The 26,541-nt window shown below is 38.4% G+C and overlaps 1 protein-coding gene across 3 annotated transcripts in view; it reads left to right on the forward strand.

The window, feature by feature from the left end:
* The window catches only part of LOC145981536 (sodium-coupled monocarboxylate transporter 2-like), a 160,369-nt gene that overhangs the window by 88,051 nt on the left and 45,777 nt on the right, over window positions 1-26,541 (forward strand). For all 3 annotated transcript variants that reach the window (XM_083114845.1, XM_083114843.1, XM_083114844.1), the window contains exons 2-5: window positions 18,755-19,024; window positions 22,439-22,598; window positions 25,040-25,105; window positions 26,333-26,384. In XM_083114845.1, coding sequence (XP_082970971.1) covers window positions 18,783-19,024; window positions 22,439-22,598; window positions 25,040-25,105; window positions 26,333-26,384 — 520 coding nt within the window. In that variant the 5' untranslated portion in view covers window positions 18,755-18,782. The remainder of the gene's footprint in view (window positions 1-18,754; window positions 19,025-22,438; window positions 22,599-25,039; window positions 25,106-26,332; window positions 26,385-26,541) is intronic.

The following is a 26,541-nucleotide window of genomic DNA, read 5'->3' on the forward strand; positions in this document are numbered from 1 at the left end:
CCACTTACGGCAACAACATCGCGATACCTTGTACACAAACTTACAACGCATAGAAACCCCATTTCCAATATCCATATCAACGTTCATCTTTGAACCTCGTACTGCGGTCATGTGGATACTTTACAACGCCCAGAAACACAATATCGCACTCAACTTTTTGCTTCTCAGAAGCCAAGATTGTGCCTCATCCAGTGTTCTCTGTTTAAAAGACTGTCCAGCGAATATAATAATCTAAGATGCCAAATAGACATTTTTGAAAATCTTGACCGTTTTAGAAGAAAGTTAACTAAAAGAATGTAAGTCTCTTAACCACATGTAATCTTATTCTATGTTATTATTTTTGTTGCTTTATGTTATTATTTTTGTCCTGTGTTCTGTTAATTCGTTCCAATGTAAAATGGCAAATGCTGTATTTGGAATCTTCTATTAAAGAAATAAATAATCCCCTTAAACACTTGAGACAAACCAAATCACAAGACGTAGTACTGTCTGTGGTAGTACCAAAGGAACAGAAAGGACAACAACATTCAATAAGAGACAATGTAGGATATAGTGGGCCTGGTCAAAGCAAACTATTATTGTAGGTGGCAGCACCCCTGTTGTGTCCCCACGCTTTTGATGGGCAATTGTTCTCCAATTTAAACATGGAGAATTTGATGCTGAACATGTTGCTATTACATTAAATTGCATGTTTAATTTCAACTTAACCTCATATATTATGTCTGAACATGATAGTTGAATAATCAGTGCTCTAAAAGTAAGATTTTTGAAAAGACGATCGTCAACAACAGGAAAGATATCGGAACTAAAAATTCCTTAAAATTTGCACAGCACTTGTTATCGACACTTGCAATTTTCACAATATAAGTGTTTTATTGTTGTGAATCCGGTAAAGAATATCACATAACAATTTCGAGCGACTGTACTTTTATTTTTATACTTGTTTTTAATAACTCACTTTTTTCACGTGATATACTTCTTCACGTTGCTAGTAAATATGGTCCTTTGTTTTACATGCACACATTTATCGAGAATAGTTATTAACTAACTAATTAAATCTCTAGCCTCCTTAAACCCGAAGGTTCATGACTGCAGCAACACAGGCCTTCCTTCCATCTGTCCCTATGCTGAGCAAGATCTATATACCTACTCTTTTCCATCCCTACCAATAGTTATTACCTTTTTTTATTTACAGGAATTATAATTTTAAATTTGTTGTTACCGAAGAAAAAAAAGAAAAAGGACTAAAATACGAGGGGAAAATGTCTGCTTAATACAATGGGAACATACGTTAATATTAAGTTATAATAATAAATATCATGCGCTTACGCACTTAATGCATTTTTCTTTATAATTTTGTTAGTTTCTCCGATTCCTACTCCCGCCGTTCAATGATACATGCTCGCAACCAGAGGGGAAAAACAAAGGGTAGTGTAAAAATCTAAATTTTTGTATTATCGACCCATGGCAGCTAGGGACGACCCAAATTATGTCAAATTTAGTGCTCTTTGTGCATAAACAAACTATATTTAGCCCGTTTGCGCAACACTGTCGTTGCGCTTTAATATATTAATTCTTAGGTTCAGGAGAATGTAATTTTCGGAAACTTGTGACTTGCTGCATAATCTTAAAGCTTTCCTAGACCAATTTTTGTTATCGATTTACACGAGAAATTCTTACTTTCTTTGAAAATAACTTTTGAATAGCCATCCCATCGCGCTCCAATGTAAAGCTTAGACTTAGGGCAACCAAATGACGAACGAAATTCTTTAGGGATACAACAGGGGTGGCGCCGCCACCGGAAAAGTTTGGCAATGAACAGCCCCATTCCCTGAAGAATGTTAAGGAGCACATTCGGCACCTTTGGCTGGAAATCTCTAGTAGGTGGTGTGAGCCAAAAAAAGACGACGATGGCGACATTTGGAGGCTGGAGGGATGGTTGAATCGGGTGTAGGTGCTGTAATTTCAGTGAGTTTATTTTCTTATTTCCGACTGGCTACTAGAAGTTGAAATTATTTAAATAAGTGATGTACTAATGTAAACCTCATCACTATAATGTATGTAAACATTTAATAAGATGAAAGGAGCAAAGTATTTCCTTTGACATGGAGGGAATTTTTTTTTTTAACTAGAATGAAAGAGGTTACCGATAAGATAACGCTTTTATACGTTATCAAGGTGGTGATGCCTGATGGATGAAGTCTTATTAGGTAGCTGGTAATGTTATATAAATGAATTGACTTTCGTGATATGTAATTCATATTTATGTTATGTGTCAAAACAAACTGCTTATACAGATGACTGAAGTATAAGCTTCCTTATCAGTGCAACAAACGTGGTGAGGAAATTATGCTATTCTGCTTACATGTATGTTGCTTTGGTTTCAATGAAATTGTGAAGTCTCTGAAACCATGGACATTCGCACTCTGTGTGATTTTTTCTTCCAGACAGGGTTGTTCGAAATGTTACTTTTTAAAAGTAACTGATTTACAGTTATAGTTGATGATTTAAAAAAGTAACTCGGTTTCAGTTACCGGTACTTGAAAATTAACTGTAAATTACTTTTGTGTTATTTTATAAATTACATTTACAGTCAGTGGCGCAGAAACTTTTTTTTCATTTGGTGGGGGGGTACAAAATTCAGCCTCTCATATAGCTAGCTATGTATGTGTATATATAATGTGAAGACATGAGAAATATTTTATTTTAGAACAGCACACTCGAATTTTCTGTTATTTAATGCAAAATTTGCATAAATAATTTTTATTTATTTGTTCTGAGCTCATTTTGAATTTAACGAAACGGAAGATCAGGAGTTCGAAATGTGAAAATTGCGAACAAAGATGCAGGGTGAGATGAAAGGGTGTGAGGAGGATCCCCCCTTCTATATTGAGCCATCCCAACCAGGAAATATTTAAACAATTTATGGCAGATGTGTACTACATCCAATGCCTTCTAGTATTCGGTATTTTCACTTCTCAGACATCTATAGAGCGTTGTATTGAAAAGAAAATACTGACAAGGGAGGTTATCTAAATGTCCTCCTCCGATTACCATGAAACTTGGCAGGTGTATAGAGGGGCCCAAAGGAAGAAATACGTGTTTTTTTGTTTCGGCTAAAAACCGTTTTAGGGGGCAAAACCCCCCTCAAATGTCAAATTGAAGTGGTGATCTGACCCCTGTGTCCCCCTCCGATTTCCATGAAACTTGGCAGGTGTATAGAGGAGCCCAAAGGAATGAATAGGTGTTTTTTTTGTTTCGGCTAAAATTGGTTTTATGGGGCAAAACCCGCCCTCAAATGTCAAGATGAGGACAAATTGAAGTGGGGATCTGATCCCTGTGTCCCCTCCGATTTCCATGAAACGTGGCAGGTGTATAGATGGGCCAAAAGGAAGAAATTCGTGTTTTTTTTTTCGGCTACAAAACTGGCAGATACACAAGTGGAGCATTTGAGATATGAAGTGCATGTCACTGGGAAACAGCTATCATGGACGAGACGAAGAAAGGCAAATATGCCACGCGAGAGCATACAATGTGACAAAATGCGTTTCATAAGATACGATACATGCTTGACACAAATCATGTGCAACGCACCCACCACGACGTATCAACGATGGGCAGTCTATCAGGAGATACCTCACAAGCAGAGGAGATAAGAGTAAGGAAACGTGAAATGGTGCCAGGAGGCCACAGTTACACACAATTATCAGGTATGCTGTGGTGGGATGGTATGTACGATAAAACATCATGAATCCAAATTCCGTACGTGTGACCCCGTATATAATGGCTCACAGAAGAAAATAAGGACAATCGTTCTGTATGGAGGTTAGGGCGCCGACTTTCCAAAATTTCTGTGGGTGCATATCAATAGCGGTTAGATCTGTAATTATCAAGTATTGTATACTTTAAACAACTTATATGCACAATGATTGCAAGAGGCAATGATATTATCAACACGTTACTAAAAGAAAATACCACATTCATACAAATTAAAATGAAAAAATATTCATAAATGCAAATAATTTTAATTGTATTGCAGAAAGAACTATGCAAGGATTTTGTTTGTGAAGAGAAACTACAAAATGATTAACTTTATGTACAAAATAATAATAATGATAATCATGACGTGTTAACTTTCAATATAAAACACATTCCTTCTTACATCATTTGCACTTATGAATTTGTTTGCAATTTTGGCAATGTCAATATACTTCCATTGTTATTGTGGGGACTGCCTTTGACTTGGCCAGAGACAGGCAAGGAACGGGGGAATGTGTTGCTTGGTTGCCTTTGCACAAACACATTTGAAACAATTATGTTTTAGAGGTTAGAAATTTTAACTTCCATCTCAATGTTTTAATTGCTTATTATTTTTTGATAATGGCAAGTGAGAAATATTTACTTTATTTTGTTTTTATCAAACTAAAAATCTTGTGGGTGCGGCGCACCCACAAGATTATTTATGTGGGTGCTTGAGCCCCGGAGCACCCACGTAGTCGGCGCGCATGTGGAGGTACCATGTTGAATGTAGTGAACGTGGTCACACTTTTAATACAGGCATTTAATGCCAGTAGCCCATCTCCTTTAACAGCAGAGGAGGCATATATCGCAGACATTGTGAAGGACGTGATTGAAAAGTGTACCGAAGGTCCTGCGTAAATCGTTGAATTTGCTACTTACTTGGCCTTTGACCAGCAAGACGATACGTATGCACACGCTTTGGAAGATACAGATGATGACACGGAAGAAGACTATACCGACCATTGTTCACCACATACTGTATCCATTGGATATAAACAAAGAGCAGTTGACTTTTGGAGGAGTGGACAGGAGCGACGTTTGTGTCTGACCACCGTTCAAAATCAGTATAAGAAGGTTACCTCAACACGGCAACTACGAAGAGCAGGTACGTGCAGGAGGAACACGGAAAGAAAAGCTGGGTCAGGTTCCCAAATACATTTTAGAAAACTTTAGTGATGCCGTGCAAGCACAGGTTCCAATTCATGATATTGATATTCGGAGATGGGCTCTGCAAGATAAAGCTGAATTGGACGTTCCTCGGTTTACAGAGTCACGGTTTTGGCTTTGGAAATTCAAGAAAGCACATCACATCGTTTCCCGCAAGGTCACCAAATTCATTTACATGCACATCTGCTGGCAAGGGGGAACATGTTCAGAACGAACGTGACGGCTTTGTGGATACTGTTAAATCATGTATTGCACAGTACTCTGTCGGAAATGTGTTTAACTCTGATCAAAGTGGTTTTAATTCAGAAATACACAGTGGTCACACCCTAGCTATTAAGAGAACGAAGAAAGTGGAAACAATCGTGCAATCTGTTGCATCCACAACACAGAGCTACACCATTCAACCAATTATTTCGGCCACGGGAGAGGTGTTGTCTCCTCTCTTTGTTGTTCTGAAGGAACCCGAAGGTACCTTTGGACCCTATGTCAACCGAACACTGTTCCGTCCAGCAAATGTGTTCATTGCAGCCTCTACATCGGGGAAACTGACAACAAATCACTTTAAGACCTGGCTCAAGGAGATGTACTTCCAAAACACAGGTGATTTCGGTGCTCTGCTATTGGATTCGTGGAGTGGATATAGTGATATTGTTATGCGAGAGGTGACACCACGGGACAAAAACACTACTCTGTTGACAATACCTAAAGGATTGACTGTGTATGGATTTAGGATTTGGAAAAATTTCGTGCGACTGTTTTCCGATCTTGTCCTGTTACTACACAGTGACATTAATCTCCACCTACGCAATAACATTATCAAACTACAATCACTCACACATAACCAGTTGTCCTCACCCAGGTTTTGACACGTCTTCCAATACGCACGGTATAAGAGTGGGTATCTTCCCGAAAGGTCACATCCATTTGAGAATCCGGTGGCATTCTGTTTTGGTGGTGACAGTAATCCGATAAGTGATGTCTGTGGTGCAGTGCGGTAATCAGATGTGCATGGTGTAACCGAACATTATGTTTAAATCATTTTTTTTAGAAGTACCATTACTGTGACGAGTATGTACATTGACATCGTGGAAGCAACAATGGGGGCGGTTTTCAATGTGATGGTTCCCTTGTGCCGCTATTTTGATGCTCCGTTACCCTGCTCTGGTCCGCCTATTGTTATGCCCATCCCTATCCGGGAACAACGGTGTCTATGAAGTCGGCATCTCTCTACAATTGCACTGTGTTTGGTACCGACAATCCTACAGTTCTGTGATGTGTGTGTTCCAATTATATAAGCGTGTTCTTCCTATGTCAGATATACGTGGTTCCGGGGTCAGATCCCCACTTCAATTTTTCCTCATCTTGACATTACAGGGGAGGTTTTGCCCCCTAAAGCCGTTTTTTAGCCGAAACAAAAAACACGTATTTCTTCCTTTGGGCCCCTCTATACAAATGCTAATTTTCATGGAAATCGGAGGGGACACAGGGATCAGATCCCCACTTCAATTTGTCCTCATCTTGACATTTGAGGGCGGGTTTTGCTAGTTATGCCAGGACCACACGGAGCATGCGCTTCATCAGGGATGCGAAGGGACCTCGCAAAGTTACAAAAGGTTCTCCGCAGTTCTGACGGTTGGCCGCGGAATCACGTGATATCTGCTTATGAGTCAAACATAACCTTGTGCATACAGACCAGCACACTGAAGCGAGCGAAGGTATTTCATGTGATTTGTAAGCTGGAACAAAAAGTTTCACGAGTTACAACCGACAGAGGTTTGTCTTCAGCTTACTATTTTGGGACAGGCAAACCACACTAGACATACAGAGTATAAAGCATACGAGCACATACCAAAAATATGTAAGAGAAATATTTGTTAATTTGATAATTGTTTGCAATTGAATTTCTATCATGAACAGCTGTAAAGAAAAAAAGCCTTTCCTTTTTATGGATTCAAATTAATCATTTTTATTTGATTAGGAAACTAAAAATGACATCAGTATTCTCATGCAGTACACACTCTCTAAAACATACTGCTGCTCGTTGCAACACATTATTTCCACAATCAAGAAACAAAATTAAGGTCATTCTCAAGTAAAATTATATTTCTGTAATTATCAAGTGCTTTACGGACTCAACGTCAATTTTGGATTTGTCGGTTATCCAAATATTATTAAATTTGAAAATACTCTTTCAGTTGGTGGAATGTGCCTAAAATTGAATGTCATATTTTAAATCGTGAACGTGTCTTCTTTCTTTACTTAAAACTTTTAGTTTACAGTTTAGTTCATCAAACCAACATGCGTTCTTCTCCCTTGTTTATTTATAGTAATAACTAAAAGCCCATCGAAGCATAGAAAAACCTTTCACTGTTCATAAGTCAGTCATTGTTCTCTGCAGTTTTCAATGCAATACTTAGGCTTTCTTCTCGTGCATCTTAGGCTTCAAATCAGGGTATGATCATTTTAAAGATGGTTTAAGCGAAATTCTCCATTTTTTATTATTTCAATATATGATATCAATATCACATTGCAAAAACAGTTATTAAGGGTTTCAATGTCATTTGCTGGGGAAAAATTTTATTACTTTGGATTCGAACATGCAAACACAAGTATCAAATATTTACTTTAGACAGCACTCACGATTTTGAAACGTAGAAAGGTAATAATTTTACGGAGAACGTGAAAGTTGGTGCGTTGACAGAATGTAACTACTGCCATATTAGCACTGACAACTAGGAAGCGATCTGAATGATAACATGGCTGCATGCTTTTCGCTAATAACTGTGATTTTTCAATTTATGCACAAATACATCGTCGCTTCGGAACAATAAATGCTTCTATGTAAAGTACTGTCTGCAGCAAGTTTTTTGAGAGCATTTACATAGCCATTTATGCTAGCAAAAATGTTAAAGAAAATGCTCCCATCTAAAGCGAGTCTAACGTCGCACCCAGAAGCATGTAGGCACAGCGGTAATTCCCCGGGCTATTCACCTGACACACCGACAGCAGCGAGTAGCCACTTCCAGGACCAAACGAAGTGATATGTAAACTTCAAGCGACAGTAGCAGAACTGAAAAGAAACTCCGATCAGCAACTCGCCATGCCAAGGAAAAGAGGAAATGAAATAGGAGTCAATGAAGCAATAGACGTCCGCAGGATTTTTTCCAGAGAGAGGCAAGCAAGGTGATTTTTTCCAGAGAGGGGGGGGGGGGTGGGCAAGAGAGACATATTTTCTCCCATAATAGCGATACCTCCTCAAAAAAAAAAAAACACAGCTTCAGTCTGAAATTATCAGGTCCCTTCCAAAGCCCTTATAATAATTAACATAAATTACGTTGACTGAAATGAAATCATGTGTGAAATATATACTTTTTAGGTGAACATTCATTTTCCAGGTGGAGACAGTGGCCCTCCTTTGCCCCCTTCCGGACGTCCATGCAATGACACGCCACTCAAAGAAAAAATCACCAAGAAAAACAGTCAATCAGTAATGAGATATAACGTCATTTCTAGATTTGCACACATGAACATCCGAAATTTATCTATCAAAAATGAAATACGTGTTGCTAAAAACATAAAATATATTTGTTAAAAAACTAGATAAAAAATTAAAAATGTAATTTCTAAAGAGAAAAATCATCGTTCTCCTGCGGTGGACTCGAACTCGCAGACCCGACTTACCTTAAGTCCACCTGCTCTAACCAACTGAGCTACCCAGGAGAACTAACAAAGAAAGCTCAAATGTTATTGTTAAAGTGACACGTGGTATTTGCACATGGAAAACATTGTGGGGCCATTTTGGCATTTCAATTCCCGTGTTATACAGCAGTTCCCCTTTGGAAACAAGATGCGAAAACTTTTATTTTCACTATATCAAAGCATAAATGCAAAGATTCAGTTTCCAGTCCTAAGAAATCTTTCTTAAAATTGGTGCAATACCGAGACAACAGCAAGCAAGCATCTTAAACAATGCACCTTAACATTAACAATGATTCAAGCTTTCTCGGATAGATGGCACTACATTAGCTCATTCAAATAAGGCATTAAAATATATTGACAACCGAGCAATGGAATTACGTTAAGAAAACTTTAGAGCGACAAAATTGAAGTTATATAATGTACATTCAAGATAAGTTTATTACTACTGTACAAAATCAAGTGTTTTTACAAACTTTTAGAGAGCTTCAGGAAGTTACGGAGTATTTTTGAGAAGAGACTTTGTACAACTATGACAATACTAAAATTGCAACACTTTAGAGTTTAACCAAGGAATAAAAGAGACATCACTCTACAAGGAAAAATATGACAAGTCGAAAATCAAGTCAGTCAGTAGTTTGCAGTGTGCAGAAATTCTGAGTGCAAATTACTCTCCTACTTTAAACGTGTATAATGTTATATAGAGCTACTACAACAAACACAGCGGAACTTTTGTAGTCATATAATTCAAGGTCCGTTAACTTGTTTGCCGCCTGCTTTGGAAGGTCTGTTCATAACGCCCCTTTTGAGCAAGCCGAGGTGGTTGTGAAACTGTGACGTCATATTTTTTGGCCATCCTTAGTGTGAAGGCAAGATGCGCTAGGAAAAAAATGTTCTGAGTAAGTGTGTGTGTGACCTCGAGAACAAAAATCTTGATCAGTCTTATCATTTGTTTGTTCAATACAAAACGAAAAATTGTAAAAGCAAAACAACAGAAAGTACTTCGTGTTTTGTCAATATTGTCGATATTTGAACCGCAGGATCCAAAAAAATTAAAAGGACAAATACCATAAAGCAAAAGCAATGGATCCACAGCTGATCTTTTTTCAATTCTTTCCAGCACTAACCGTGGGTAAATTTGTGTTTTTGCTTACTTATATTTTTTTTCTATGCACCATTACATTCCTGTATTCTGTGTAAGTTGTGTTGCGATGCTCTGAATATGTGCTTTTTCTTTTAAAAACAAGACCGTTGTATGCTTTACAGTGCTGAAAATAGCAGACACTCGGAGAAGTTTCATCTTGATGACGTCACGGAAAGCCTGCAGGGGTTGTAAACATGGGGGCTGGAAAAAAAGGCGAGTTATGACCAGACCTTCAAGAGCGGGGGAAACTAGCGGTCTACGGACCTTGTAGTGGAACCACATGGAAAAGAGCCTGCAGTCCTGTTTCCACGTACTCTAGTTGTTTGTCTGTATGATCGCCCCGCTTGGAGGGGAGGGACAGAGTGTATCATGCTTCCTTATGGCCCTAGTCGAACGGGTGCGTGGGGACTTTTGGCCGAAGCTTTTTTGTTTGTGGTCGCTCTACAGCACAGCACCTTACGACGTCAGGTATCCGTGCTGTGGTTCAAATCCCGACATGGGCTTGTACAGGGTCAACGAAGTTAATAATAAGTTTGTTTATACACTTGTATGTTGAATTGTATCTTCTGCAAATATGCTGTATAAAGAAACAAACATCTGGAGTACTAAGTGAGGCGAGTTTACGATCTTTGTGTGTATCGTTCATCAATTTAATCATAACATCGATCATCCCCATCTTCGCGATTAGCCAAAAGCGACGAAGAAGAGAAATAAAATGAACTAAATCAATCAATCAATCAATCAGTCATGCACATTAAACATTGGTAAAAACAATGCAAGAATGCTGTTTTCGCTCAATAGAGAGAGAGAGAGAAAAAGAGAGAGCTATAGTACGTAAATTGTTCATTTGATGTAAGTTGAAATATGAATTACGTAAATAGTATTTCTGTATTGAGATGTACTATTTTGTATTGTGACTCTTAGATATAAGAGTTTGAATGTTATGTGTTGAATGGGTTACGAATCATTTCAAGCAATCAGTTTTTCTGCTTTGCGGATTTGTCCGACCCACCTCCCCCATACAACAGACAGCTTCGTTTTGTGCCGTATTCCGTGTTCCTTGCAGGTGACTCAGTGCAATCGGCTAGCGCATTGGTCTTGTGCCCGTTTCAAGAGGGGAGAAGGGTGAAACTGGTACATAGCTTGTTTGTGTGTGCTTTCGGGGTTGAGAACTTCGTTCGCTGCGCTGTACGTTGCGTTCGACTTATCCGTACATGGTAGAGACATCGCCTTTGCCAGACAGATCCAGTGTTGCCAGTTGTATTATAATTATGCTACACCAATTCTGGCTAGATTGTTCTCTTTTAAAAGTATTACTTACGCGTGTTGTTCTTCTCTTCACTGTCATAAAAAGAAGCCTTTAAAAGCTGTGTTTTCTTGTATCATTACATGCATATTATATGTGCTTGTCAACGGTGATGTATGGACATTTAATGAAATTTTTAACGCCGCTGATACATGGACGTCTTCAGGATTTTTTCCAGGAAGGAACAAGCAAGGTATTTTCCCAAGGGAGGAGGGACGACGACAATGAGGCAGAATTTCCCCAAAATAGTATTACTCCCTTTAAAAGAAAACTCTTTAATTTCAAGTTATCATGTTCCTGCAACGCCCTTGCAATTTTCCAATTTACACACAAATACATCGTCGCTTCGGAACAATAAATTTTGACCTTTGCTGCTTTCAGATTACCGACATACGAAGTGGCATGTAAGTCAAAAGGTTTTGAAGAAACCTCAGTTTCATAAATAAGGTTGGATGAAATTTGACAAAAAAAGTTACCTTCCGCTGTGATCGAACTCAGGTTACTCGCATGCTAGTCCGACACGATAGCCAAAACTCCAAACGAGACAGCACGAAACGTTTTTGCAAGTAGTCGACTAAACCGAAAGTTTATTTTCAGATTGCTTATTCCCAAAGTATAACATGGCCTGGCAGGTGTGTCTTGCATTTTCTGTACTTTTGTTATTTGAGTAGCTTTGGTCTCCCCCTAAATTAATCACGGGAATAGTGAGGAATGTTTTTTAGACGAGGATGATAAATAGACACCCAGAAATAATCACCCTCGCAAAAAATCCAGAACTCAAGCCTGAAACCTTCGATGAGAGGTGTGTATCTTGTTGTAACTATATCTGTGTGTTTTCGTTAGATTCATGGTATTTCGTGAGTAGATATGAAGAATCGTAGCTACGGAACCAGTGAGAAGATATCCTTCGCCAAGATAGAGAATCTCTATATCCCTTGTGATAGAGAACCTATTAGAAGAATGAAAGGACAGATTAAAATATTAAATTTGGTGTTTATCCTTTCGTCATAATGCCTAGAAAACAATATAATATACTTGTTCACTGCTAGAAAAAATAAAAAAAGTTGCCCATGGTGGTGATCGAACCCAGGCCTCGCTGATGAAAACTCTGCACGCTAACCAACACACTATCAATAACACTTCATTTTCTTTTCTCCAGTCAGTCTGTTTCTTCCTCAACACCTGAAAAAGCAAATCCATCTTAATTTCACTGATAATTGTTTCATTGTCTATTAATAGAAACCACGTATGTCAAAAATAGACGCATTCTTTCTGTGAAATATCCCATGCTTCTCCGTTTACTGTTATTTGGACATTCACTTCGAAGTTAAAATTTAGCTTTGTCTGTGTGTTTTCATGTGCATGTGTGTGACAAGAGTGGTGTGAACGTGTGTTTGATGTTGTTCTAGGTATTATTTTCGTTCAAAGCATTACAATAATTGTAAAATATAGAACTTAGTGTAATGCAAGGAGTGAAAATATAAACCCAGTCCGTCAGGTTCGTTCCCAAAGAACATTAAATAAAGGAACGTAACGTGGACCGAGTATTATTCCATGTCGAGAACACGAGACTTTAATTCCGACAATCCTCATCTCGTATTTCTCTTTGGCATCACTGCTCAATTTCCCAAGATGTATAGCCTTGACTGATATACAAGCCGCAGAATTGCAATGCTGTTTGGGTTGTCTACTCACAAGGCGTTTGGTGGTCAGACACCGAGGGCTTGCTTCAGTGCTTCTTCAATAGGGTCGTTACAACCCAGCAGTGTCCAAGACTGTACAATATGTCACGAAAACATAAACTTTTCTTAATAACGTTTTTCTGCTTTACATCTTGTTTCGACGCTGCGAACCATCGAAATACGGAATTCTATCCTGAATAGATGAAACCTGGCATCACAGGTTCGCAACTGTCACTAATCTATTAACTTTGCAATTACAGTAAACAAAATATGCGACTTACTTGAAAAAATCAATAAGATATACGCTTGGTATGTAATTTAAATTTATTTTAATCAATTTTTTAAAATATGATATCAGAGTTTTGAACGAGATCCTCTCGGACATCAAGTATCGTCTCGCTTTGATTTTGCAGAGATTTATTTCAGTCTCGTCTTGAAATTTGAGAGGAAACAGAAACTTTTTCTTGCCGCAGTACTATCTATATTTCCAAGAAATCTCTTAATATATAGTTTTCCGAACACCCTCTTGCAAAGTTATGAAAATTATGGGTGAGGTACAGGAGTACATTGTACCCCCCCCCCCAAGTTGGTCTGTCGTGTCTCGTCCGTTTGTGTAAGTATTTCGTTTCGAAAAATTCCATTTGAAAAATTCATATACTCTCCTCATGAAGATTTGTATCTTATCTTCGAATCGACGCGACCACTTCTTTAGAAAAGGGTACCCCCGTACGCAAAAGAGAATTCGTCTGGAGCGTGATATCTGATTCCATCGTTCCACACACATTTTTAACAATTTTCATCTCCTTAAAGAGGTTTCCAAGAACACAGGTCAATGAAGTAACTATAGATCGACCACAAGGCAAAAAACCCTAGGACGAAAAGTCCCCGCGCAGATTTCCCTTCTTCCCTCCACCTCTGGCCATAAGCAAGCATGGTTCACTCTCCCGCTCCCCTACTCGTGGGGGTACGGTGCAAAGGAGTCGCGGGTCTGCGCAGGTTGTTTTGCTCGTGGTTCCACTATAGTAGCAAGCATAATGTAGTAGAATAAGTTTACAATGGTTTGAATTTCTGTGGTAAGTTATATCTTTAAGTTATAAAAATATAAATATTTTAATTGAGCGATGAAAATAAGTTCTTTTAACAGTAGCACCTTGCGTCTGTCAAATTATCTTAGTGGGGTACAGGGGGTACAGTACATTGTACCTCCCTTCAAAAATTTGGGGGTACAGTACAATGTACCCCTGTTCCTGCGCCACTGTTTATAGTTACTTTCTGTTGAAAATTTTCTTGCAAACAACAAATTATGATTGATTGATTGATTGATTTGTTGTTTCAAGTCCACTTTATGCACAGTAAGGCTAATCGGGACTGGACCTACAGTTTAAAGTGGGATCCAAACCACTATGTGCCTCCACCGGGTATCGAATCTGGGACCCCTTGACTACAAGGCAACAACGCTACCACTGTGCCATCGGGGAGGTCCACAAACAACAAATTACAATTAATTATCATTATATGTAATAAAGTATATATATGAAGACTTTCTGTGCTTTATTTATGTTTCTGGTACATATGTCTTCATATTGATTGATTGATTGATTTGGTGTTATAAGTCCACTTTATGCACAGTAAGTCTAATCGGGACTTGACCTACAGTTTAAAGTGGGATCCGAACCACTGTGTACCTCCACCGGGTATCGAACCAGAGACCCTTGATTACAAGACGACAACTCTAATATGTCTTCATATGTATATAATCAGGGACGTAGCTAGGTTGATCAGTTTGGGGGGGGGGGGCAAACGTAAGATTTTTTCTATCAAACTATTATAAATTAACAAACATTTATACACCATATAGGCCTATACTGTATACATACATTATATATGTATGTATATATATATATATATATATATATATATATATATATATATATGTGTGTGTGTGTGTGTGTATGTATATATATAGAAAAGGAGCAAGGGCCTCCTCGGTGGCGCATGGTAGCATCGTCGCTTTGTATTCAAGGGGTTCTGGGTTCGATACCCGGTAGATGCTCATGTGGTTCGGATCCCACTTTACACTGTAGAATCCCGATTAGCCTTACTGTGTATAAAGTGAACTTAACACAACAACTCAATCAATCAATAAATTGGAAAGGAACATCATTTTCTTCTAGACCCCAACAGTCTACGGATATATTCTCGCGAAATCCACAGTCATTATTCGGGAAACTAAATGCAGAATGAACTCATTAGCTTAATGCTGATACACCAAGAACAATGTTCTTAGTCTTTAGATTTGTAAATTTGCTGGAAGAAAATTGAGAAGTAGATAAAACCCTTTTCTGTGGTTTTAGATATAAAGTGCTGGAACCAGGTTTACAAGTTTTGGCAACAGTGCAAATATGAAATGTGTGCGTAATGAGTTCAAGCTAGGCATCTCATGTATACAGTTCATACCGAAATCGAATCCGGTATCTCTTAGTTCAAGTGCGGGCCCGAGTCTTCTATGGCATCTGATGATGATAACAAATTATATGCACACGTCTAATTTCTAAAAATTAATCTTATTTATGTGTGGAAAACTGAATATATGATGGCACCGGATAAAACAAAGTTCCCACACGCTCAAATAATTACGCTCTCGTCTTTTGTTCGGCAGGCTTAACAACCTGCCCGGATCCGATTCCCGATGGAGGCACATAGTTGTTCGGATTTCACTTTAAACTGTAGGTCCGGTCCCGATTAGCCTTACTGTGCATAAAGTGGACTTAAAACACCAGTTCAATTAATCAATCAATCGAAGGTTCAAGATTCAGGCCGGTAGCCAGAATTTGATTTCGGAAGGGGCTTATCCCTTATCGGCAGCCGCCATCTAACGACGAAAAGGTTGGGGGAGGAGTAAATGCGTTGAAGATGAATTTCTTAGTATATTGCAACTTACCATATACAATATGTTTAATCCTGTTAATGAAGTAAATTTAGTTACTACTACACATTATTTAAAATCAGATATTTCTAGGATTTCGGGAAAGGACTGCAGCCCTCGAGCCCCTTTCCTGGGTACGTGCCTGCTTGTATTAGTTCCAAAATTTCTGTGCTGTTCCAACATCGTGAGGACAATTTGGGAAGTACTTGAAAGCGATATGGAAGCAAATTCTGCTCTCGAAACTATGGGACTCGATGTGATGACCACGCGCAACCGAATGAAAAAACTCTTCGCAGGCCTTGTCTCTCAATATTAATTTTACTGACTAATTGTAAGTTTTTCTCGGCCTCCTCGATGACGCAGTGGTAGCGTCGTCGCCTTGCAATCAAGGGGTCCTCGGTTCGATACCCGATGGAGGCACATAGTGGTTCGTATCCGCGATTAGCCTTACTGTGCATACAGTGAACTTAAAACACGAACTCGATAATAGGAAGGTTTTAGAAGAACTAAACATGGCTTTTTATGCATCGTACAACTTTGCTTCTTTTCACCCTACTTTTACAGTTTTTCTTCCTAAGAATTCCACTGAGTATAACACGCTACGAAACCAGAGGTCCAAGGTTCGGACATTGGACAGGTATGGTTGTATCATGTCTGTCCCATCGCCATTCCTCCGGTTCATAATTCATCCTCATCGTCGCATTTAACCCAAGAGCTAGAAAAGCGGCGTAATATAGAAATATAGAAATTATTGATTTGGTTATTTCACTTCGCTTTTCTGACACTTTTTGGCTAATCGTGAAGATGAAGATGATGTGAAATTGATGAGAGGACCATCATGAAGAACACACGCCCAGTCCGAGATTCGAACCCAGGACCCCTGAAATCGTAGTGCACATTGTTAACCACTACACAACAAATAGAAACAGAAAATGCTTGATAAGTAATTTGCTTCTCCATAACTCATGATTATATTATATAAGTATTATTCGCTGTATTGATTGATTGATGTGTTGTTTTAAGTCCACTTTATGCACAGCAAGGCTAATCGGGACTGGACCTGCAGTTTAAAGTGGGATCCGAACCACTTGTACATCCACCGGGTATCGAACCCGGAACCCCTGATTACTAGGCGACGACGCTACCACTGCGCCATCGGGGAGGCCCCTATTCGCTGTATTACTAGGGGTTAATTATATGTGTGTGTCTAGCCAACCTAGCCACATAAGCAGCAGCAGCAGCTTCCGCATTTGCAGGTGGAGGCTAAATGAAGAAACATCACAGAAAGTCAGAAATATATACAAATTTTATAACATAATACTTATAGAGCATGCAGACGGCTGTAAAAACAATTGCTACATACCTAGCCTTCATTATACATGAGATCAACCACCGTGGGAGTCGAACCCAGAATCTTGTGTGGTAGTCAGACTCTCTTTTGAATGCCAATGTGTTGGATATTCGGTCGATCAGTCGATCCTGATGCATTGTTTCCAGAGGAAGACATTCTGGCAGCTTCTCATTCGACTTTACTCGCGATGTAGGAAAACGAGATCACAAACACTTCGTGATGCTATCTTCTCGCGTTTACAGAAGTTTACACCGCTCGGACCACAAATCCTACTTGAAACTATCTGACAGATATCAACTGTCCACCAAATCAACAGATGAACAGACCGCTTCGATGTTTCTCCGAATTTTCAGAAAGTGGCCTTTTTCTCCTTCCAGGGCAGGTTATTAGCAGGAGGGTTGAGTGCATGTGAGAAGAACCGCTATGTCCTTCATTCCCGCGCTGAAAAAGGGACAAGCAATAGAATTCTGTTCTTGGAATTTGGAACGCATGGGGATATCTTTTCTGAACCATAAAATAATAAACCCAGAAAGTTCTAGCCACCCGCAGCTAAATCTTCCTGTTTGTGTCGTTCTTTCGGCGCCCATGGTGCCAGTGCAGGGCCAGATGAAGAGAAAGTGCGGTGTTTTGGGTTATCCTGAATCTGGTGTGCAGCAGAGAGGAAAAGTGCGTTTTCAATAGGTGTCAGACTTCCCTGACCGGGGCGGACCACAAAACCATTAACTGCATTCCCTCCCAATACATCTGTTTGTGTTCAACACGCAAGAAAGAGGGAAATAGGAAAGAAATGCCTTGCTTGGGTTCGTCCTACTGAAAATTGAAGAAGTGTTTCAAACTGCAAGCAAAAGTTACTGAAGAATTATTTTGCAATATTTGTCATCAAAGTAAAATTTCCAGCAAATACAGAATAGTTTCCCGGGGGCACGTGGACGTTTGCCGGGGCCGGTGCCCCCCCCTAACGACGTCCCTGTATATAATATTATAATATATTATTACAACATAATGATGGAACAAGGAGTCAGTTTTGCATGTGGAAAAATAAAAGATTCACATCTCCCCAGTTATTTAACATGCAATGAAACCTAGCTTCCTTGCTTAAGGCGATTCCACAAAAATAGATCCCTGTACACAAATTCTAGTGGCATGAGGTATAGTGAATGCAGAGGATATTCTTCTGAATATTAATCCAATCCATCTGTTGGGAACTGTTTGACAAGTGCCACTCACAAAACTGCTCTCTCCAGTCCCGATCATCTACATTTAGAGTATGGACTCTTCTTGGGATGTAAATCATTCAATGCCAGTGCTTCAAAATGCAACGGACACTTGATTTTGATATTCCTGTTAACATGTGTACATTTTTGGGACACTTTGCATGTGTTTTTTAAAGGGTGAACAAAATTTGTTCATTTTGCTTTATATACTAATTTTTTCTGGTAATATTAGATGATAATTATCGGAGGAAGTTTGGTGAGAAATGCAATCCTTTCAATTCTCCAGTATTTCTGTACCAAAATGAATACTTCCCACTTTCTTATAGTACTATCTTGTTGTATTACAGATCATAAAATATCACTGTTCAGGTTATCAAGGGATCATGTAATTACTTTTTTTTTACTGTAGTTTTGTTCGTGCATGTAATGTAATGTGATGCAGAAACTATTTTCTTTTCTATTTTCAGCACGTCGTATTCTTGATTTCAATCCAAAATGGAGTCCACAATGTCCACCTCCATGGAATCCACAATTCCAAACTCCATTGACGATCTGAGTCAGCAGATGCGGCACTTTGATTGGGTGGACTATCTTGTATTCTCCGCGATGATCGCAATCTCAGGTGGCATAGGAGTCTATTTTGGCTTCTGCAGCAAACAGGAGAACACTGCATCAGAATACCTCATGGGTGGCAGAAAGATGGGAACGATTCCCATATCCTTATCATTAATATCCAGGTGAGAGCATGTATTTGTGTTATTTTATTTTTTAACATAGTCAGGGGCAGCTCAACATAAAATTGTCACCCTGGTAAGATGAATTTATGGCAATCCCCTACTTTCAACCTTCTTTCAATACAAAAAAAAAGTTATGTATTTGTGGTTTTAATGGGGGGAAATAATAGGCTTATTTTAAAAATATTTTAACTGTTACTGTTACATGTTTATTGTAGGTATGTGTTTATTTAATTCGTACATAATGACATCAAAATAACAGTAATATCTTAGCTTGAATTGCTACATGATTTTACAATATACTTATTCTTGTCAACAATAAATACAACGCTTCTTAAAATATATAACCACGCACCTGGTGGAGGCACATAGATGTTCGGATCCCACTTTAAACTGTAGGTTCAGTCCCAATGAGCTTTTGTGTGCTCAAAAAAACTCGAACAAACAAACATGCTTATGTAATCATAAATAAGGTTTTGGCGCTAATCTAGTTAGATGCCCCAGCCTCAGTTTCACACCCTCGGCAACCTCTAAAGTGCCTCCATCCAGTATCGAACCCAGGACATCTTGATTACAAGGTGACGATATTAGCACTACGTCATTGAGGAGGCCAATGAGATATATATTGGAAACAGGAGGAGGGAGGGATGCAAATAACCAGAGGGAGGAATACCACCTGCAAATACCATCCTGGTTATATTTTCAAATTAAGAACTTGTCAGTGATTCTTTTTCTCCTCTCATCTATTTCATCATTCAACTTCATCACAGGCTTAAGCCATGCAGGAGCCAGGAGAGGGGCTGAGTCCCCCCCTTGCACTGCGGCCAGCATCCTTGACATTAGTTAAAACTATTTTAAATAATTTGCTTGCAGTGAAGAGTTAAAACGTAGACCGCAGATATTATTTTCCTTACAACTTGTTGAAGGATAAATTCACAGAACGTGAACAGCAGCTATTACATTCGATCATCTTGTTTATGAGCAGAAGTCTAAGTAGAGGCAAGTATTTAGAAGAATCTTTAGACTTTAGAAAGTTCTTTCACAGGAGTACCTTTGCTGTCCCTGTTGCAGCCTCCTGTTTGATAGGCATCTGTGGCTGGCATCATTCCTTCCATATCTGTGTGAAGGGTCAACAGTTCCAAAATTTTGGGAATGAAGGGGAGTTTCATTGCTTCGGTCAGGGTGGAATGTAGGATAGGCACTATGATTGAATATTGTGAATTTTTTCTTTTATTATATTAATATCTGTATCATCAAAACTAGTATGGAGTGTGTAATAAGGGATGTCAATAGCAGTCAATTAAAGAACACATCACACGGAACTGGATTTCCAGTAGGTATGCCCTAGTTGGTGCTGGACTTGCTATCAATTTGCTAGTTTTTGCCTCACACGATACTTACCAGCGTACTTGTCGATAGCCTTTTGTTCCCATCTAGAGGTCACGAGTGAAGTTGTAATGGTGGCCGATTGAGATGTAAACAATGTATCACTTAACATTTTTAAAAGCCGATAACTATTCAGCCGAGAGGAATAACATTTCGTGTAAAACGCTATTAGGTACAAAACAATGGCGCTGCTTAAATACATACTTTACAATGTTTACCGCACACGTATGAAAGAATACTTTAGTGGTTTCAAATGTAAACGCCCTGCACTCAGCATAGATGGTGTAACTGAACGTGCCTTTCATGCTGTATATGTTATACATTGCTGGAGTAACACTCGGAAACCACAGACAAAAGTGCTCCTTTGCACACTCACAGATTATCTTCACATGGCGAAACTTTGCTCTGATTGGCTGTTCCACAGAATCCAGTCGAGGAAAGCAGGTAGCAATTAGAACATGTCCTATTCCTCCAAACCAGTCAAGCAGTCAGCCAGGCGGCCATGATTGCTACCTAGGAAGTTAGTTCAGCGCCAACTAGGGCATTCCTACTAGAAATCCAGTTCCGTGTGATAGGGGCTTAACACTTCAAGAGATGTTGTAGGCCTCCCCGATGGTGCACTGGTAGCATCATCACCTTGTAATCAAGGGGTTCCAGGTTCGATAACCCGGTGAAAGCACATAGTGGTTCGGATCCCACTTTAAACTGTAGGTCCAGTCCCGATTAGCCTTACTGTGCTTAAAGTGCACTTAAAACACCAACTCAATCAATCAAGAGATGTATTAGAAAATATACAAGAAACTGTAGTATTTGTGTGATATTTCTAAATTTTATATCAGGTTAATAAATGCCCCCAAAAGAAACACACAAAATTAACCTTCATTTAATACTGTCAAACTTTTCAAAATTGGACTTGATTTATACCCCCCCCCCCCCATAACTTGTGAGCCTCCCCTGGAGATCAATTCTAGCTATTAGCCTGCCTCCTCTTCATTGCAGTTAATGAAGGAGTAGAAGAGGGACATGAAGTAAACAAAATACAATGAAAAATATTTAAGTTAATATTATGTGCAGTGTGATATTTCAAGCAAAAAATCAGTGAGGAGGAGTCTGATAATACTCTTGAAACATCGGAAGAATATTATATAAATTGTACATGTAGTCCCCACCCACTCCCACCAGTAAAAAAATTAACAACCATAGGGGAAATACACCCCCATCCCCCTTCAAATACCATCCTGATTATGAATATTATGTATTCATTTCAATTCAATCATAAATATACATTGCTTACATGCTCACAAAAGTCCTGCAGACCACCGATAGCCTAATTATCCTGAAAGTTATGCAAAATTCTAAGTTTTCACTTATTTTGCACAATATTGTGTGAAAAAAACTGCATTTTGTGATTACGTAACAGATATTTTAATATTCTGATGTATTTCCTGAATATTTTGAAGCAAAACTCTGATAAATTGATACTTATAATTGAAGTGAACACTTTGATACTGAAATACTACAGTAGACAGAATAGTTTTATAATTTTAATACACAATTTTAAAAAATCGTCTAAAGTAGCATTTATTTTACTGGCTGTGCAAAGGCTGGTATACACGATGCGTAAATCTGCAGCTATTTCTGTTTTAGTTTTTATATGGATTAGCATTCACTTCCCGTATAAATTTTACTTTCTGGTCAAGCATGTAACTTTCCCTCTTTCTTCTCAATGGTCGACCATACCAACTGGAAACTGTCACTTCGGGGACATTGTGTTATGTACAAATCAACTGTATTTTATGAAAATTAGTACATATAACATAGAATTATGTATAAATACATTACATACAAATAAGATTTAATTAACACGTTTTAAAATTGTATTTTGCCAGGACATATAGTAATTTACATACAAAACAGGATTACGCAGAACTGAATATAAAGCAGTCTCAACTGTAGTTGTTTTATGTTTAAATTATAAAAGTTATCAACAAGTGACGTTACACTAAAAGATTATTTCTTTTCAATTTCCAGTTATATTTCCGGGATAACCATCGTAGGAACGCCTGCCGAGATTTACGCATATGGCACCCAGTACTGCGTGATTATCTTTGCTGTGATTCTGACTGGATTCACCATATCATACGTCTACATACCAGTTTTCCATGAGATGCAGCTGACATCTTCTTACGAGGTAGGTAAGTAAGTAGCGTCACATTTTTTTAATTTTTTGTATTTGTTATCAAAATGTAACTAACTCTCTAGCCTTCTTAAACCTGCAGGTTTACGGCTGCAGCAACACAAGCCTTCCATCTGTTCCTATCCTGGGCAAGATCGGTCCAATCTTTCCATCCTTACCGATTTCCTTTAGGTCCATTTCAGCGTTATCCCTCCATCTTTGTCTTGGTCTTCCTACAGGTCTCTTACCATCAGGTTTCCCAACAAGAAACCTAGAAACTCTACTTTCCTCTCCCATTCGTGCCACATGACCTGCTCACCTAAGTCGTCTTGATTTAATTATTCTAATAATATCTGGACGTGAATACAAATTGTGCAGTTCTAAATTGTGTAACCTTCACCACTCACCTGTCTCCTCATCCATTTTAGTTCCAAATACTTTCCTAAGGATTTTATTTTCAAATTCTCTTAATTTATGTTCCTCTTTTGTATTTTAAAATATACATTTGAAGGGCTCGCGTGTAAAACATGGTAAGTGACATTTTGGTCATTTCAGAGTTGTTGTTGTTGTTGTAAAAAATAAATTTAAAAAAAAGGTAAAGTGCTCCCCTGTGCTTAGCACCACCACGCCATGAAGGTGTATAGGGGGTGTGGGGGTAACGCCCCACACTTTCTTGATCCAGTCATGAGTAGGGGTGATGTGATCAGCCATGCCCCTGACTGCCTTTACCCCCCAGGTACGCATGTCATTCGACGCTGGGTGGGCGCCGGGGCCGCTTTTCTGAGATCATTAAGAAAAATGGTTAATAGAGGCTATACTGTAGATAAATTTGTTTCGTGTTGTGTTTACCAATTTCACAAGACTTCACTGAGTCCAATGCAAATTGTATGACATGGCAATTTCACTCAAAAATTGAAGGATGGTGCATTTTACTTTGTAACTCAAAATTAACCAAAATGTCAATTACAATGTTTTACACCAGAGCTCTTAATTTATTTTTCCATTGAGCCACAGTGGTCTTAGTCCACTTGGGAGACCCAGGGTGGGTGACCAAGGTCAGAATTTTTCCAGCTTTGTCCTCGCATAAGGCAGCTCTGGGGCTCACCCAGCCTCAAATCAATGGGTCTCTGGGCTTAGGAAGGGGAGGCGGCCAGAATATGGTGCTGATCACATCACCTCCAAAATGGCGGAGATCGAAAATGTGTTGAGCCCTACTCCCACATCCTCTAAATGTTCCTTCATGGCACGGTGCTATATGCACAGGAAACTTTACCTTTTACCTTACCTTTATTTTTACCACAATCAGTGATTTATACACACACACACCCCTAACATCTCTCCCTCAATTCTGCATTTTGGAACTTTCACCCTCCTCCCCCAAGAGCCATACACCCCTTAGATGGAAATTTTTTGTGAAAGCCTTCGGACTGCAAATATATGGAAAATATGAAAGAAGCATGATTTTTCTGGCAATCTCTCTGCATAGGGTGGCTGTGTGCCCATGCAGCCTGTAAAGGAATAAGTACAAGCAGTACTCGAAATGAGAAAGGATGCAGGAGGATGGTAAATATGTATGTTCTCCCTTAAATCAATGTACAGCACATTGCTCTTCACCGATATATAATTTTGACCATCACTGTTGACATTTTTCTCAAATTGCTCCAGTAACGTCTTTATGTAATGTAATCAGGTGACTATGGTAAGTTTGAAAAAGAAACTGTGTATTTTCACATATACACTATACCTATACACAAAATGGAATAAATTTCCACCTAATTACAGTCTACATCAACTTACAACGAGATAGAACCAATAAAGTAATTATTTCTCTTGTAGTCTACGGTTGTTACAAACATAAAAACACACTTTTTGTTGTGACGTTTTGGAGAACACACGCCTCCCTTCATCAGACATTTATTTTTAGTTTGATTAAAGACTTTTCTTTTTCACAAGTGGGGTAAGTCACAATCTTTAAAATTTAATGTAATGGAAGACATGAAGAATTTCTGTAAAAGAGATGATGATTTTGAATTGCCTGATGATATTTAGGATCTATAATTAAAAAATGTGATAAATCTTCACCGAAGGTAATGTGAAAGCAGACTGTTTCACAGTTAAGTTGCTATGTTACAACAATGTAACCATTGTATAACTGATTATTTTTGTTAAAAAATTATCCATTGTTATAACTGTATTTTTTGTTTAAAAATTTTCAAACTAAAAATAAGTGTCTGATGAAGGGAGTGTGTGTTCTGCTGAGACGTCACAACAAAACTGTTTTTATGCTTGTAATAACTGTAGACTGTAAGAGAAATAATTCTACAATGCAAGTAATGCATACATACAAGAAAAATCAATAAAGTGATGCTTCATTAATGTAATTAATTAAACATCTTGAACACACACACGCATTCTTTCATTGAATTTTGCAATGGTAATTTTTATATTTATTTCAGTACCTTGAGAAGCGATTCAACAGAAGTGTTCGGATACTGGGCTCTGCGCTCTACTCCATTTTTGTTGTAAGTCTTGTTTTCTTTTGTACTAAAAGATGTCTATTTCAGTTAGAAATTACAAATGAATATTTTTTTCTTCAAGGAATTGGAGCTTTTTTGCAAGATAGATGAAACACTCCTTTTAACCTATTTTTATGATATAGTTTTTTTACATCTTTCTTTATTAAATTAAGAACAACATAAACAAAAGATGGTTTATTGATTGATTTAGTTTATTTTTCTTTCATTTCTGATATTGTTGGCTAATTGTGAATATAAGGATGAGTGATGATATGATAGGGCTACCATATTTTGAAATGCTAAAAAGAGGACATATCAAGCTTGATGTGCAGTCCATCACTTTATAACTGTTGTGATGGTTAACAGTAGGAAACGCGAAAAAACCTTACTTTATCTTCATGTTCACTGCCAGGTTTCATGAAAAACTGAGTCAGTTTTGTAGATGAAGCTTCACCTCTGACAGCTCTTTTGTGCTTTTCGAACTCCACGTGTGCTTGCAAGTCTAGCCCTCCTTTGTTTGCCACAGACACATATGTACCGGGTTTACAAACCATACACTCGCCTTCAAAATCGTCTCTACCACGTCTAAAACATGAATACTTTCCTTGTAACTCATTAGTAAACTTGCACTTTCTTGTAGGCATATTAGTAGCTTACACCGTGTTCGCAAACTCTAACTTCCACTTCGAAACACGAACAAACGAATGACGCGGAAATCACATCGACCGGAACTTGAAACTGTAACAACAAACGACTAACGCTTAGCGCATTGTCCAGTATTGCCAACATCAGACGTTTAATGATTCGAAAAGTTGTGACTTCGTGATCTCTGACCTATGATGATTGGATAAAAGTAAAAACCCGGACATTTTAACAGAAAGTAAAAACCTGCCCGGATGCAAATTTCAGGGTCCGAAAAGAGGACATGTCCGGGAAAACCAGGATGTATGGTAGCCCTATGATACGATGAAATTGATGAAGGGACCCTAGTCCAGACCAGGATTCAAACCTGGGGCCTCTGGTATCGTAGCACGATGTGATTAGCACTCTGACATGGAGGTCAGCAAACAGCAAAAAATGAGTCTATACATAACTTCCTATGCAATATGTTGACTGCTAACAGTACAGTTTTTGCAAACATTTTCTAATTAGTAAAAATTAACATATATAGAAATTTTGAATTTAAACTCCTAGGTTATTTATTTAATGTATTTGTGTTTTTCAACTTTTCAGTTAACATGGATTCCAATCGTTATTTATGTTCCTGCTCTGGCTTTTAACCAAGGTAAACTCTTATTTCATAAAATTTACCAGAGATAAATGAAAATAGCTTACTATAGGAAGCCAAGAAAGGGCACTGTTTTAAAACTTGATTTGAACCGTTATTTTATGTTTGGCTCATGTGGTCATATTTACAGTATTGGGCAATTCCATGTGTGACG

This window comes from Lepisma saccharinum, chromosome 29 (assembly GCF_977018435.1).
Source record: "Lepisma saccharinum chromosome 29, izLepSacc3.1, whole genome shotgun sequence".
NCBI classification, from domain to species: Eukaryota; Metazoa; Arthropoda; class Insecta; order Zygentoma; family Lepismatidae; genus Lepisma; species Lepisma saccharinum.